General features: G+C 30.2%; 1 protein-coding gene across 1 annotated transcript in view; it reads right to left on the minus strand.

Moving 5' to 3' along the window:
* LOC145256241 (intraflagellar transport protein 43 homolog) overlaps positions 1–18,714 on the minus strand; it is a 43,040-nt gene that overhangs the window by 7,618 nt on the left and 16,708 nt on the right. Inside the window, exons 3-6 of the mRNA XM_080114890.1 lie at positions 17,170–17,234; positions 12,729–12,764; positions 5,109–5,167; positions 3,717–3,789 (exon numbers count right to left, since the gene is read on the minus strand). Coding sequence (XP_079971016.1) covers positions 3,717–3,789; positions 5,109–5,167; positions 12,729–12,764; positions 17,170–17,234 — 233 coding nt within the window. The remainder of the gene's footprint in view (positions 1–3,716; positions 3,790–5,108; positions 5,168–12,728; positions 12,765–17,169; positions 17,235–18,714) is intronic.

An 18,714-nucleotide genomic window follows, 5' to 3' on the forward strand; every position in this document is an offset into this window, starting at 1 on the left:
ATATATATAATATATTGCATAATCATATTGACACATTGGTTCCTAAAAGTTAAGCAATAATGAGATTGGTCAGTACCTGATGGGTGACCATTTGGGATTATTAGCTGTATGTATCACACTGGAACATAGAAAATTCCCGGGCAAGTTCATGAGCACATTTCATTAAAGTATTTGTAAAACAGTCACAGGGATGCGGCACTGCAGTGATGGAACAGAGGTTGGAGCTTGGCTGGCAGTGTGGGACCTATTAGATTTGAGATTCTTTTTTGAACCCTGTCTAAGAGTGTAAGACTAGTGGTAGATGCATCAACCCAGATGTGGTAATAATACACCATGCATAGGCGAATTGTGGCTTTGCTCTCTGATGTATTTTTCTAGCACGGTAGAGTGAGCCCACTTTCTTGCAAGTTTTGGCAATTTCCTCAATGTATTTGCTCCGATTCATGTTGCCTGTAAAAAGTGTTTGAAAGATGGCCACTGAATATAGGTGCAACAGGGCTTATGAAGAAGAACTTTAAGACCTATCTTACTAGTATTCCTGGTGAACCAAGTGCAAGAGAGATCCAGACAATTTCACTTAAAGGGACAATGAGGATCCTTAAAAGGATTCTTTGCTGGGGTCAATAAAAAGCGGGTGAATGTTGGCAGCTGGTTTGACTGCCTTGTACCCAACTTATAACCCAGGAAAGAAACATTAAAACATAGAATATAAGTAAAGGGCAGAATAAAAGCTAAATTATTTGGTAATTTAAAAATTGGTAGAGGGAAGGCAATTTCAAAAAGAATGATAAATTCAATCCATACAAAAATTTAAATTTAAAAAATAAAATTTAATTTAAAAATTGGTAGAGGGAAGGCAATTTCAAAAACAATGATAAATTCAATCCATACAAAAATGAATTAAGTTTTATTAACAGCAGACAATGAATTTGGAGAAATAGGCACTGGTATGAAACAGTTTCATGCAAACCTTGAAAAAAAAAAATGATAACTTAGTATCAGAAGAAACTTGGTCGACAATGTGTACAAGATTAGCAGTAAACAGAAAAGTGCGAATTTGTTGCATGGTGTGTCAGGTAGAAGATTTTCAGGACGGCTGTGTAAAATATTTGTTAGGCTTTCCCAGCACATTGCGGCAATATTACAAGGTAAATTTTTTTTAAATGGTGTGAAAGTGCATATTTTCTGCACTTTCTGAATTAAAAATCTTAATCAAATTTTTTGCGAAACATATTCACTGCTAATGATTGTTATTGTTGAGCATCATTCATTTCAAATGAATTAGACGATTATTGTTGGCATTCATTTTATTGGTATCTTTTGTAGCAAGCATGCGTAGAAACGCTCAAGAATTGTGTGTCAATGTCTTAGTTGGGGGTTACTTACGGCAAAAAGGAGTTCATCCAAGGGCTATAAAAAGTTGACACCAGAGTCGTCAGTGACTGCTGAGATAGCTCTGGTATCATGTTGTTTTGACGGAGTTGTTCAGAATCGTATTGGGTCGTTTCAATAGAATTGTTCGAAATCGTGTCACGTCGTTTTGATGGACATGACGATTGTCACAGACATAACAACTTTTACTTTTCCCTTCTCTTCCCTCATGAAGCCACATCTTTCTAGTCAGAATTCTTTCTAGAAGCACCTTGCGTACTAATGGAAGGGATCATGTGAAGGTTACCAACATCCCTAAGTGAAAGTGTTTCTGTGGAACAAACTGGATTCGAACTTGGCACAACAAGGTTGTCAGTCTATGTTGTTAACCACTTAGACACCACTACCACCCTGCTGGTGATGATTGAACAAGGTTCTGCAAATCTAAGACGAATGATTAGGGGGGTGAACATGGTGGTAGATTCTTGACTAAAAGTGATTGTAAAGAGGTAGAGGTCAGGAGTTCAAAGAGTGGAAGGGTTAGGTGTGCTGTGCATGTCTAGAAATCTACTGGCGTGGAAGGAAGTGGGGAGAGAAAAAGAAGGGTCAATTACATTCTACTTGTGGTGATACCTTGCTTCATTTGACTTCAGTCAAAGTTCTCGGAAATCAAGCGGCCATTTTACCTGGAACTAACACTTGATCTCTATATGAGATACATATATATTTGAATATTCCATTAAAGGTATCATTTACCTCTCAAATACTGAGTTAGTAAAGAAGCTGAGAACCTTATTTCTATCCCAGTTGATCATTTAAATTCGTGATAGTATATCTTTCTTGTAGTCTTTTGGTTTTAGTAGATTCCAGGACAATAATTCATCTAGTCTGGTGGAATATCAAGTTTTGTTCTGTATGGTACTATTATTTCCCGGGGAGAGTTACCTGGTTGAGAAACGTCCTGGGAATGCAACCAGCTTCCCGGGGGAATAAACGATATCAAACAACAGGCACCTGGAAACATCAAATAAATGCGATACTATGACACTATCGTTTGCCAGGGGAGAGTTACCTGGTTGAGGAACGTCCTGGGAATGCAACCAGCTCTCCAGGTGTTAAACACGATATTAAACTATAGGCACATAGAAACAGCAATACAATGGGTCGATATGTCGTTGGCTATAAATGGCTGGCATGGGTCGCTTCTTGTGTCTCCATTGCGTTGTTATAGGCACTTTCCATTGTTAGCATTAATGGCATGCTGGAATTTAATGCTTTTACAAAAATAGCGAACAAATGCATTTTTATAAAAATATAATTTATTTAAAAATTAACAATGAGGAGCATATTTTTATAACCATCAGTTGAAACCAAATGCATGCTATGTCGCGTCCGCCGGCCCCAGAATGCAAAACAATTTTAAAACAATCAAATTATATTTAATTCTCTCTTTCTTCATTGAAAGAGAGATAAGGGGAGTGAAAGAGAAAAATTTATATATATATATATATGAGAGAGAGAGAGAGAGAGAGAGAGAGGGGGGGGGGGGGCATTCATACATAACATTTAAACATTGTTTTGTTTTTTATCCATGAGTTCTTTCGGGTTTGACGTTTAAAACTCTAAGGTCTTATATCGTTTTGCCTTGGTTCAATATTATAAACAAACCGTCATTCTTGGCTTAAGTCGTACCAGAACATTTTCAAAATCACAAGCACCTGCTTAACACATCTGCACCTCACAAGTACAGACAAGTTAGGCACAAGGTTTATTAATGTAGAAGCTCCAGCTCCCCCAAAAGGGGCGCTCTCCATTGTGCCACACTTACTTTTAAGGTAACATCAGTTGAAGAAGGTCCACCAAAGTGGCTTCTGAGTTTACTTTCAGCAGCTGTGTAAGTCTCACTTTCATTATTTTGTCCTTTAGTCCTCAGATTTCAGGAGCAATGTTTCTGACAAAGAGGGAAGAATTGCTGTTTTCTGGGTCATAATTTATTCCATCTAACATTTATCATTGGTAAGTTTTTGACCTTGAAGTAGTATTTTTAAAAATTTTTATGCTCTTTACATCAAATAGCTTCATGCCTTGTCCGGAGCGTTTTCCATAAAAAAACACCAGTGTGGATTAACCATACCAAAGAAATCTTATTTGGGCAGCAAATACTATATGAATTTGAATATCTAATCAGGATTTACTTGTAGGGAAAAATACTTCATGCCAAGTTGTCATGGCAAAGCACTGTACAGAGCAATCTTAGACACTCGTGGAGAGTGTCTAGTAGACAATGTGCAAAGTTACATGTACATGGACACACACACAGCTATACATACAAGAAGCATACTTACACTGGAGCTTCGGCCACTTTTGTAGTAATATCCTCTTCTTCTGTTTGTTCAAGTTCAGGGATAACTGGAGTATCTGTTTAATAAAGCAAATGTTATTTTATTAGTAAAGATAGGAAGGAGTTGGCAATGTTTTGAAGAGTTTACATAAACATGCACTAGGATTCATGTTTAGCCGGTTGCATGTTTGCAATGCATACAAAAGCAGGTTTGGTGCAAGTGTGAAATATTTAGCTACGAAAAGAGACATCATTCAAGATACGAGAAATATCTTTGATTTTGGGGTTGACCACCCAGAATTTGACTTATCCATTTGCTGCTGAAATAACGTAAACCGAATGAAACAAAATTTGTTGATTTCACATGTAAACAAAGAAACCAACCCAAATTTTGACGTCTTACATCAATGCCCAAACAGAGAGATAGTGGGAATTTCGGTCAATAAAATACACACAACAACAAAAGACAGGAGACATACAAACAACACAGCTAGACATGTGTGACATATTTTCTTAGCAGCCGTCACTGCCACACAAACACCCCCACATACCCACTCTCATTCCGTCTCTTTGCTGCCATAAGTGACAATACTGAAGTTTAAACATACACAGTTGTTTTGATTAATTGGCATAATGCTATTTGAACCACAGCATATTTCAACAAGCAAGTATATAGTTTGCAAGCACAAAAACACGCTAAGTGAATTATACATACAGTCTACACACACGGCAATAAAATAACAAACTTAATAGACTGACTATATAACTACTGAATTCATGAAAAAAAATAAATTCTTGAGCACAAAATGTCACCCTTTTTAATGGCACAGCCCCATCTTCATAGCTCTTCAACGTTTTTTTTTTTTAGTTAAAAAATAGGATGCATTACTTTTGGAATGACCTCGTATGACAGCAGGTATATATGTTTTATTGTTAATAAAACGTATATTGGTGCTTGTGGAAATATTATCACGTAATTATGTGTTGTCAAAATTAGTATAAATTTCAAAAGATGATCCAGCAGAAAAATAATTACAAGTAAAAAAATAGAATTTATTGAATTATCAAGTTTTATCACGTATTTAAAAATGGAAAAGTTATGCAACCAATTCAGTATTACAAACTGACTTATCTCCCTTGACTTAAATTAAGGGCTTGGCATTTTTAAACACCATATGTCAGAACGTAATTGTGGTTGACCCACCATATCTACTGGATCATTTTTCCTAATTTTTGGAATTTATACTAATTTCAACATGATACATAATGTTTTCACCTGAAATGTGTTGGGTTAAAAGAGCACCAACCTACACAAGCACCTGTATATTAATAAAATGCAATCAAATATGAGATTCTCTTCGCTAATTAGTTTTGTCAATTAGAAAAAGAAATTAACCTGAATCAGACGTGTCTTCATGTTCCTCATCCAAAATCGTTTTAGGGCGGAGACGCTCACTACAAATAAAGGGAGACAATTTCATTACAAAAACATGGAAATACAAAAGAAATAAAGATCGGTGTCACTTTAAAATCATAATAATGAAATGAAAAAACAAAAAGCTCCTTATATAAGGTTTACAAGAAAGTTCTTGCGGAAGTTTTGATTTTGATTTCAAATGATGTATTTTACAATAAGTTTTCGCTATAATACCTTTACTTCATATATCATTTTAAAGAGCGTTTTTCGCTCTATCTAATTGTTTAAATTACAATCGTTTTAAAATAATTATGTCTTCTTTTCAGAATGTTGAATACGAAATGAAAAAAAGCAAATTCACACAATTTTATTTCAATTCAAGTTAAGCTAAAAAGCTGCTGAAACAGCTCATGATATCAATGAAGTATTTAGCTCAGGAACCACTACTAAAAGCACAGCACAATGGTGGTTTAAGAAATTTTGTGGCAGTGACAAGAGTTTTGAAGATGATGAGTCAGCAATCGGATGTTTTGAAGATGATGAGTCAGCAATCGGATGTTGACAATGATCAATTAAGAGCCTTAGTTGAAGCCAATCCATGCACAACTGTTTGAGAACTTGCTTCTGAATTAGACGTAACTTATACAATGATTTCCAACCACTTTAGAGAAATTGGAAAGCCAAAAAAACTTGATAAATGGGTGCCTCATGAATTGAACGACAACCAAAAGAAATGCCGTTATGAAGTGTCATCTTCCCTTCTTTCATGTAACAAGAACGACCCATTTCTCAACCAGTTTGTGACTTTCAATGAAAAGTGGGTTCTTTATGACAACCAGCGATGCTCAGCTCAGTGGCTAGACATCGACAAAGCTCCACGACACTTTCCAAAGCCAGAGTTGCACCAAAAAAAAGTCATGCTGAATTTTTGGTGGTCTGCGACCGGTAACATCCATTAGTTTTTTGAATGCAAGCAAAACCATTACAGTAGAGAAGTACTGTCAACAAATAGATGAAATGCATCAGAAACTGTGATAACACCAAGCATTAGTTAATAGAAAAGCTTAATTCTCCTTCATGACAATGCCTGACTGCACGTTGCTAAACTGACACTGCAGAAGTTGAACAAATTAGGCTACAAAACTGCTTCATGCGCCATACTCTATAGACCTTTCACCTACTTTTCGCAAGCATCACAACAACTTTTGCATGAGAAGCGCTTAAAAAATCTAAGCGATATCAAAAACACCTTTAGTGATTTCATCACCACCAAAACACAAGATTTTTACGTTACTGGCATAAATGCACTTGTTTTGCATTAGCAAAAGCAGGTTGATTCTGATGATGCTTAATCTGATCAATAAATTTTTGTTTGAGCCAACCTGATATATTTTTTAAACCATGCGATTTTTAGCATGAATGTATATAACATGGATTCTGGATCGAATACACACAACAATCATCTATATATATAAAAGCGAAAATGTATGTATGTATGTATGTATTATGTGTGTTCGCTTTTTCTGTATGTCTACAAAAGGCTTTTTTCAGAGAAGCGGTCGGTCGGTTCACAACTTTTTAAAACTTTTTATATCACATATAAATCGTAATATCTCACAATTAACAACGAAGCTCGCCTGTCTATTTAATTTGCTCGATTTCGGGAAGATAAATATTCAACATTTGTCGCTCGCCACATGTGGGTTAGTCTTTTTCCTATAACATCTTGGGAAAATAAAATTTAAAAAAAGCGTTCCGCAGTAAATAGAATACTATCCCGCAGTCAAACTTGACCTCATTAACTCATTAAAACGGGCACCTGCCAAATCCAAGTAATTAAATAAATTCAAACGTTAGCATCTCGTGGTGGGGCAATCGTTAACGTCGCACGTTTTTTTTTTTCACACTTTAATTTACAACTTTGCCTCAACGGTTCGGGTTCGATCCTCATACTTACTTTTTTTTTAACCCCACCCCCAGAGTTTCCACACACACCTCCAAACACCCAGGCAACGCTGGGTACCCCTCGCTAGTCTATCTATATATATAAAAGCAAAAATGTATGTATGTATGTATGTACGTACGCTTTTCCTCGATGTCCACAAAAGGCTTCTTTCAGAGAAGCGCTCGCTCACTTCACAACTTCTTAAAACTTTTTATATCATCTATAAATTGTAATATCTCACACTTAACCATGGAGCTCGCCTGTCTATTTAATTTTATTGGCTTTCAAACGTTAATTATTCAACATTTCCCGCATCGGCACGCGTTACATTCGGTTTTCGGTATAAACAAAAAGCGAAACTCAACTCTAATCACTGGCCGAAAGCCAGTGGTCTCTAGAGAGCTAAGTAACGTTTGGTCAATGTCAATTTCATCATATCAGACGGTAGCTTTCATTTCGAGACGAGACGCTCCCCCTAATAAACAGGGAGCGGGTTTTTAAAAGCAAACAAACCGATTTATTGACCTCATTAAAAACTGTCCCGCACAAAATGCTAACTGCTGAATACTTATCGCCGTCACGTTAATCAAAAACACGCACCTGTTTTTTTTTCACACTTTACTATTTTCCAACTGCGCGTCAAGGCTTCGTTTTTTTTTCACGGGCACCTGTTTTTTTTCACATTTCGGGGTTTTTTCACACACACCTAAAAACACCTGGGCAACACTGGGTACCCCTCGCTAGGATATATATAAAAGCGAAAATGTATGTTTGTATGTATGTATGTGTGTTCGCTAAAAACTTTCTACAGACTGAACAAAAATTAACAAACTTGGTATCATATCGAAGCTCCATCCTTCGCCCGAAAAATATCGAAAAATTGGCCAAGAACGTTAATTTTTTCATCCTGAAATCAACAGTTTTCTACGGGATCGGGGGGGGGGGGGAAGTTGTCAACAAAAACTGTCCTCTCATGACGAGATCGGTTCTACGCATGCGGCAGATGACGTCATGACCTGATTTAGTTTAAATAGTTGAAGAACTGACTAAATTTCATGTATGTCGTGTTAGCTCGTTTTGGGTTCAAATCGTGGTGTGAGATGTCTTTTTTTTTTTCGATTTTTTAAATTTAAATATTGAAGCAGGGTTATTTAAGCCATTTTTCACGTAACTTTCGTTTTTCTGTATTTTTTTACTTCGCTTATTCTTAGGTTTTCATGAACACCCCCACATACCAAAAACACCCGGGTACCCACCGAGTTTTTAAATTTTAATATCGAAACAGGCTTATTTAAGACATTTTTCACATGTTTTTTTTTTTTTGGTTTTAGTTTTAACGTTCGTTTTTCTGTTTCCTATTTTGTTTTTTCGATTTTTACATTTAACATCGTTCGTTTGCCTTACGTTAGTTTTTTTGGGGGTTTTTTTCGATGTTTTGATTACCCCCCCCTCCCCCCCGGGTCCCTACCCCCCGCTTCATTTTTATGTTTTCTTTTTTTACTTCGCTTATTCTTAGGTTTTCATTAACAACCACACACACCTACAAACACTCGGGCAACGCCGGGTACCACCTCCTCGCTAGTCTATATATATAAAAGCGAAAATGTGTGTATGTATGTATGTATGTATGTGTGTTTGTATATCTCGCAAAAACTTTCGACACAGATGACAGATTTTCACGAGATTGGTATCATTTTAAAGTTCCAACCTTCGCCCAACAAATATCGAAAAATTGGCCAAAAACATTATACACAGATTTTTATAAAATTTATTACTAGATATATTATACACACATATTTTTTTAATATTTATTACTACATATATTATACACACATATTTTTATAGTATTTATTACTACATATATTATACACATATTTTTATACTATTTATTACTACATATATTATACACATATTTTTATACTATTTATTACTACATATATTATACACATATTTTTATAGTATTTATTACTACATATATTATACACATATTTTTATACTATTTATTACTACATCTATTATACACACATATTTTTATACTATTTATTACAACATGTATTATACACACATATTTTTTTAATATTTATTACTACATATATTATACACACATATTTTTATAGTATTTATTACTACATATATTATACACATATTTTTATACTATTTATTACTACATATATTATACACATATTTTTATACTATTTATTACTACATCTATTATACACACATATTTTTATACTATTTATTACAACATGTATTATACACACATATTTTTTTAATATTTATTACTACATATATTATACACACATATTTTTATAGTATTTATTACTACATATATTATACACATATTTTATACTATTTATTACTACATATATTATACACATATTTTTATACTATTTATTACTACATATATTATATACACATATTTTTATACTATTTATTACTACATATATTATACACATATTTTTATACTATTTATTACTACATATATTATACACATATTTTTATACTATTTATTACTACATATATTATACACATATTTTTATACTATTTATTACTACATCTATTATACACACATATTTTTATACTATTTATTACAACATGTATTATACACACATATTTTTTTAATATTTATTACTACATATATTATACACACATATTTTTATAGTATTTATTACTACATATATTATACACATATTTTATACTATTTATTACTACATATATTATACACATATTTTATACTATTTATTACTACATCTATTATACACATATTTTTATACTATTTATTACTACATATATTATACACATATATTTTTATACTATTTATTACTACATATATTATACACACATATTTTTATACTATTTATTACAACATATATTATACACACATATTTTTACACTATTTATTACTACATGTATTATACACATATTTTTATACTATTTATTACTACATATATTATACACACATATTTTTATACTATTTATTACTACATATATTATGCACACATATTTTTATACTATTTATTACTACATATATTATGCACACATATTTTTATACTATTTATTACTACATATATTATACACATATTTTTATACAATTTATTACTACATGTATTATACACACATATTTTTATACTATTTATTACTACATATATTATACACATATTTTTATACTATTTATTACTACATATATTATACACACATATTTTTATACTATTTATTACTACATATATTATACACACATATTTTTATACTATTTATTACAACATGTATTATACACACATATTTTTATACTATTTAGTACTACATATATTATACACACATATTTTTATACTATTACTACATATATTATACACACATATTTTTATACTATTTATTACTACATATATTATACACATATATTTTTATACTATTTATTACTACATGTATTATACACATATTTTTATACTATTTATTACTACATATATTATACACATATATTTTTATACTATTTATTACTACATATATTATACACACATATTTTTATACTATTTATTACAACATGTATTATACACACATATTTTTATACTATTTATTACTACATATATTATACACACATATTTTTATACTATTTATTACTACATATATTATACACACATATTTTTATACTATTTATTACTACATGTATTATACACATATATTTTTATACTATTTATTGCTACATATATTATACACATATTTTTATAGTATTTATTACTACATATATTATACACACATATTTTTATAGTATTTATTACTACATGTATTATACACATATATTTTTATACTATTTATTACTACATGTATTATACACATATATTTTTATACTATTTATTACTACATATATTATACACACATATTTTTATACTATTTATTACTACATCTATTATACACATATATTTTTATACTATTTATTACTACATCTATTATACACATATATTTTTATACTATTTATTACTACATATATTATACACATATATTTTTATACTATTTATTACTACATCTATTATATACACATATTTTTATACTATTACTACATGTATTATACACATATATTTTTATACTATTTATTACTACATGTATTATACACATATATTTTTATACTATTTATTACTACATCTATTATACACACATATTTTTATACTATTTATTACTACATCTATTATACACATATATTTTTATACTATTTATTACTACATCTATTATACACATATATTTTTATACTATTTATTACTACATCTATTATACACACATATTTTTATACTATTTATTACTACATATATTATACACATATTTTTATACTATTTATTACTACATATATTATACACATATTTTTATAGTATTTATTACTACATATATTATACACATATATTTTTATACTATTTATTACTACATATATTATACACATATATTTTTATACTATTTATTACTACATATATTATACACATATTTTTATAGTATTTATTACTACATCTATTATACACACATATTTTTATACTATTTATTACTACATATATTATACACATATTTTTATAGTATTTATTACTACATATATTATACACACATATTTTTATACTATTTATTACTACATATATTATACACATATTTTTATACTATTTATTACTACATATATTATACACATATTTTTATACTATTTATTACTACATATGTTATACACATATATTTTTATACTATTTATTACTACATATATTATATACACATATTTTCATACTTTTTATTACTACATCTATTATACACATATATTTTCATATATATTTATCATTTTTTTTCATTTCGCTAAATAATGCTCTCTTAATATGTTCAATGCTTTGCAGTCATCATCCAAGGCTCCTCGCATTACCAGAGATAGACTTCTGTTATCTAAGCACTGTATTAATAAGACAGTTGCATTCTTTTCAATAAACTCAGGGTCGTTTCTATTTTCAGGTTGTCTGAATTACCTTGTGTAACTTTTGGATTCGTAAATATCCTAAAAATTTCACTTGCCACAATTCAAATCTCGATTCTGATCCATCAAAGTAAAGTCTTATGCCGAACCCATAACCTCATGAATTGAAAGCTATGTTTAATTTCAGAAGAGTTTTCGATGGGTAGCTATTCTGTATAAGTCGTGGAGATGAAGAATTTTCTGTGGGTAGCTGTTCTGTACAAGTCCTAGACTTTATAATTTTGCAGGCAAAGAACAAAAGATCATTCTCATGTTGACATGAAAACATTTTGTTGAAAATGCTCAAAGAATCAATATTTTTTGATGGAGCAATTCAGATTTCTGATTGGTGGCTAGCAGAATGTGACTTAATTTGATTTGTCAGTTCCTATCAGCAGCGTTTATAAACACAATCTCCCAACTTTCAAGGATCATACCCCCATTATAGATCAAAAATATTGTAACAAAATTATCTTTGCATATTATAAAGATGGATTTAAATGGATGATACCTTTTTTGTAAAAAGAAGAGAGGATGATTTATTTTTTATTTTTATTTCACACACTGATTTTATCTGTGTAAAGTAGTTAGTACACATTATTTTTCCTTCTTTTGCATAATGTTTCGGCCAAGATGTTCTAAAATTTGCCTCTTTGAGATTTCCTTAGAATATTCTAAAATAGTAAATACTTACTCTTCTAAAGGATCTGATGTGTTCTTTGATGATTTTCTGAAAAATACAAACAATATATTTCAATTTGCATGCATCTAAGTTGTTACAATTTTAGAATTTGTTTAATTTATATATCTATTATAAGATTTTGTTAATTTATATATCTATTATAAGATTTTGTTAATTTATATATCTATTATAAGATTTTGTTAATTTATATATCTATTATAAGATTTTGTTAATTTATATATCTATTATAAGATTTTGTTAATTTATATATCTATTATAAGATTTTGTTAATTTATATATCTATTATAAGATTTTGTTAATTTATATATCTATTATAAGATTTTGTTAAATTATATATCTATTATAATATTTTGTTAAATTATATATATATTATAATATTTTGTTAAATTATATATATATTATAATATTTTGTTAAATTATATATATATTATAAGATTTTGTTAATTTATATATCTATTATAATATTTTGTTAATTTATACATCGATTATAATATTTTGTTAATTTATATACCTATAATATTTTGTTAATTTATATACCTATAATATTTTGTTAATTTATATATTTATTATAATATTTTGTTAATTTGTATATCTATTATAATATTTTGTTAATTCATATATCTATTATAACATAAAACTCAAATCGTCTTGCTTGGGCACTGAAACCATACATCCAGTTCCACTTTAAATAAATAAAAACAAAATGATAAAACCTTCTTTTTTTTTTAATCGACAATTTATGGATTATCTTTCTTATACTTATTTATTTTTAAATTTTGAACATTTTATTTATCTACATTCCTAACATAAACAAACGAAAATAAATAAATGAATAAAACTGAAAATAATTTTTTAAAAATTAGTTTGCGTTACAAATACAAAAAATTGTTCCGCTTAAGTGTTTTACTTCTTTTTCATATTTACTTGCATTCCTGCAAAGGCAAAGATTGTGCAATTAAGATTTGTCTTAAGTTTTTTTTTTTTGTTTTATTTTTGCGTTTAAAATATGCAAATAAAAACAAAACTGTAAATGCCTTTTGCTTTTTTTTTATATTATTTTGTTTGTATTTTTTATTGCAAGTTGGAGTCGTCTTCAAACAAAAACAAAACAAATATGTTTACAATGTAAATTATTTTAAAGCCTTTTATATATTCTGTAATTGACAGTTTAAAGATATTAAAATTACTCATATATATATATAAAAAACTGATCAGCTTGCCGAGTTGTTGAAACTGTGTTCATGAAAAGAACTATTACACTATCGACACATAATCGCATCTAACTTTTTCATAAATGGAACATAACAAAAAATCGTACAATAAGTAACTGTTACCAAAGGCAATAGCAGTAACTTTTCTACGTATTTGTTTTAGTTTTTTTTACTATTTAAACTATAGACTTTTTAGCCTATTAAAAACTGGCAAAAGTTATAGACATTGATTTATGATAAGTGTTTTATACCGTACTGGTTTTGTTTGCAAAGCAATTTGCATATTTTTGGCACGTGCTTGCACATACAACAATGGCCATCACTTTTAACATAAAAAATTACATTGTTTAATATCTGGCAACTACTTATTTGTGGAAAAATTAAATATGATATTCGTTTTATGAGCAATTTTTTGCATTTTCAAACATCAGAGGTGTTGGTTTTTTTTTTTTTTTTACATCAAACTTAAAAATATAAACTATTATAAAAAATATTTAAGAACTTTTTCTTTTTAATATATTTACTGGTATGAACTGTTTTTTTTTGTTTGATTAAAAAAAACAGTTCATAAATGTTTGTTTTTTTTATAATAGTTCTATTTTTATGTTCGATATGAAAAAAAGAAATTTACCAACACTTGATGTTTGATTAGAAACAAAACAGTGCATAAATATTATTAAAAATGCGAACAAAAAAATATATATATAAAAATTTACAAAAGAACAAACAATGAAATACAAATGAAATGATATGCCCTGGGTTCGATATATCTTGCTGAACAAGACAGAATGGGGAGACTCTTTCGAAACCAAAAAAATGTAAGATTGACAAACGAACAACGCGTGAAAGCAACGAAAACACGAACACAAGCGGTGAGATTTTAAATTAATTTTATTACAAAAATAACTATAATAAGGGGGGGGGATATGAGATTAAATAAAATAAATAAAAAAAAACAAATTACGAGGATGTAGAAGGGGTATTTTATTCTAATATCTAGAAATGTCGACAAAAATATATATCCATAGATAATAACAAAAAACAATGGCAAAATGCAGAACTCGCCAATTCAATATACGAAAGAGAGATATGTAAAGAGGGAACTTACAGTTTTTACATTTTTTTTTTTTTACCTTTGTCCTACGCATGCCCGCCATATCCTCAATGTGCAGAGGCATGTGTGACAATATATTTTTATTATAAAGGTTATAATTTTGTTATTATAAAAGTTCAAATAAAGGTTGCTTGAATAAAACTTCTATCTTTTATTTGTTTAAAAAAAAAAAAAAAAGCTACATTATATATAGTGTTGGTCATCAGTACCTTAAAATTTTTCTGACATCACTTCTACTGAATGGTTTTGTAAACAGAGGTGTGACTCTTATTGAAAGCTGCCATACTTATAGAGTAATGTGGCATTGTGGTGACTAATCTGTATTAATTCCTAACTGTGTATCGAACAGATACCATAATACTTAGTTCGCTGCACCTTATCATAACAAAAAAAACTATAAAACATTTGTCAATTAATAATTTTTAATCATGTATACATATAAAATCGAGCGAAGCTAATCACACTCACACATATATGATGGCGGTATAATTAGGTTTAATGTTGAAACGAGTCAGAGAAATCTAACTATCTATATTTTTTTCACTTTGTTATACTTTTACACAAATGTTTCTGTCATGTAACAAAAAAATATATATATTCTTGATCCATTTACACAATTGTTAAAAATATTTTCTTTCTATCACAAGTATTGCGTTTATACATTAATTCTGTATACTCATTATTCCATAGCTATCTATTACATATACTAACCCAACGGGGCATGAGTAGTCTAGTATATATATAAAAGAACACAATTAAAGACTGTGAATTATAATTTACAAAAATTTATTGTTCCACAGGTTACTCAAAAAGAAATATTAAAAAATTCCTTAATCCACAGAGTTTCAAAGAATGCATTCTTTTCATCAGAGGAAAGATTTTAGCAAATAATTATTATAGCTAAGCTATGAATTTGTACTGGCATAAATAGAAACTGCATTATATGAAAACTAATCATAAATATATATATAGAAGTCAGTTCAAAAAGTGTATGAAATGCCAAAGAAAAATGCAAATGAAAGGATATGCAGTGATTAACTCTTAATTCTTCCTTTGCAGTTTAATTTCTTGATTTATTAGTTTTAATAAAAAATTATTTGTCTAAGAATTGTAAATGCTGCCAAAGGAAAGCTACTCTTTGGAGAAGAGGCCTTTGTTGCTTCCTTTCATTGAAGCAAAAAAGTATCCACTTTAAATGTTTCCTATCCAGAGTAAGTATTTAAAAAAAAAAACAGATGCAAAATAAAATATATTTCTGCCAATAATATAATAGAAGGTAGACACAGCAAAGTCTCAAAATCACAGCATGAATTTGCATGTATGTAATGGCCCTGCTGTTTTTAACAGCGTCAGTGACTACAGCTCTAAATTGTAGAGCCATGGTAATCTCAGGAAGACAAGTAAAGGTGGCAGTTTCCCATTGTTTTCTATCTTGATTCAGAGGGAGGGGGTATCTTCCCCCGTGAGTTAAACACGCTCCCAGATATCAAGCCAGAAATTTCTATGACTAGGCGTGGTACATAGAGCACCTAGCCTTCCCAAATGGTCCCCCATGTGGTATTGGCCAGACTCATCGTTGCTTAACTTCAGTGATCTGGCAAGAACCAGTGTGTCAACATGAGTTTATTGCAATAAAAAAATCTGTGTAGGCATTAAAAAAATTTTTTTTTGTTAAATATTCTTATATGAGAAATCTTTTGGGGTTAAAATCTATTGAGAAATACACATTTTGTATTGAGAAATACAGACTTTAAATATGTAAACATTAATAATAGATTATTCAAAATGGGCGTCTCTTTGGGGCCATATTCGATAACTTCAGCTAATGTTTACATATTTAAAGTGTGTATTTCTCAAAACAAAATACTCACACCATGATTTAGTGACTTTGCCAGAGATACAAAAAGTAGACGCGTTTGAATTGAATATCAATTTGTCAGATGGGTTACTATTGGGGTCTGATTTTGAAAAATCCACAGAATAATTTTAGATGTTAGATTTTATGTTTGATATTTAAGGCACATGTTTTATTCAGACTTTTTTAGATAAGTAATGTAATCTTTACCGAAATTATAAAATAAAAAACAAATAGAAAAAAGGCATTCACCTGTTTTTTTGTGATCCCTCATCACCCCATCCAGAAATAGAATTTCTCGACTTGAAATTGCTGTCCTTTAAACAAAAAACAAACATAACAAATATATTAAATACATGTTTTTGCTAAACAACGTTGGATATTTGTTTATGAATGTCTCTGGCTTTATTTGAACCTGTACAAAAAAAAAAAAAAAAGATGTAAACATACCATTGACATAATGAGGATACACTAAATGGTTCAAACTTAAGAAAATCCTCTTCAAAAAACAAAGATTCACAATTTTCCAACGTTTTCTCTCAGCTGTCCACAATTCCGTTCTTGTCTGTTTTTAATCAGTCTTTTTTTAAATCAATCGGTCTTGTACACATATAAATTACAGGGTGGAACGATAAAGTTGTTGCCATATTAAAAAAAAAAAAAAAAAACACTATAGCTTTATTTTAAAACTTTTATTGAAAAAAATCAATTCAGGTAACTTGATTATGTAGTAGAGCTGACATCTGTTCAATGTAACCGCCTTCAGCCTCAATCACTGCCTCAATATAGGTCTGAAACTGGGAGTATGTCTTTTCCACAAACATCGGCAGGAGCTTGGCAAATACTTAGGGAATGGCGGCGATCAGGCTGACTTTCGTGTTGTAGGAGATCATATTGGTGATGTTCTCGACACATGATCAAACGAAGTAGTCCAGTGGGCTCAAGTCGGAGGAGGAGGGGGAAGCCAGTAAGAGAAGGGTACAAAGTCGTAGTACTCCTTCTGAAGCCAAGCCAAGCCTGGGTGTCTTTGGATTTGTGGGCCGGCAACGAGTCCTGCTGCCACACCCAGGGTCTGCCAGCAGACACCTGATTACACCCTAGGAATCACCACACTCTTCAGCACATTCAGGTACACTTTGGTGTTGACTTTCAATCTGACTTCAAAGATGTGAGGTGGCATGATGTGGCCCTCACTTGAAACCACACCAAAGACCATAACCGTGGCTTGAAACTTTATTGAGTTGTGCCCTCAAGCGTTAAACTGTCCAGATTTACATTTTGAGGGTGCTGGCAATGGTCCTGTTGTCATAACTTGGATCGGTAGGAGCATGAGTTGTACAGTGGTGCATCTCCGATCAAGCTCATTGAATATTGTGTAACTTTCGGACATGATAGAAGGCCCATATCGCTCTTGGGATTTGTACACAATTGGATAACTAGTAGATGGTCTGCAACAAAAAAAGAAAACCAGTTTTCATAAAATGGAAATGGAATCATGGCGTCTTTTCTAGGGCAACAATTTTATCGGGCCATCCTGTATAAGCACAAGTTCTATTTACCCTGGAAAATAGCCGTCCTACATGCAAAACATCTAAACATCTAATACACTTTGAAGCTGGTAGATGTTCATTTTTTGTCTTTTGTTGTGACAAAAACCAATCTGGATCATCATCCTCAGATTTAAGTTTTCAATTATTATGTATGGGCAATATAGAATAGCTATAAACTCAACAATCAGCATTACTTACTGTGTGTTGTTTCATAAGTTCCTTGAATTTTGCTTATCATTTCATTATT

The sequence above is a fragment of the Euprymna scolopes genome, chromosome 32 (genome assembly GCF_053919585.1).
Source record: "Euprymna scolopes isolate OS-2025 chromosome 32, ASM5391958v1, whole genome shotgun sequence".
Taxonomy (NCBI): Eukaryota; Metazoa; Mollusca; class Cephalopoda; order Sepiida; family Sepiolidae; genus Euprymna; species Euprymna scolopes.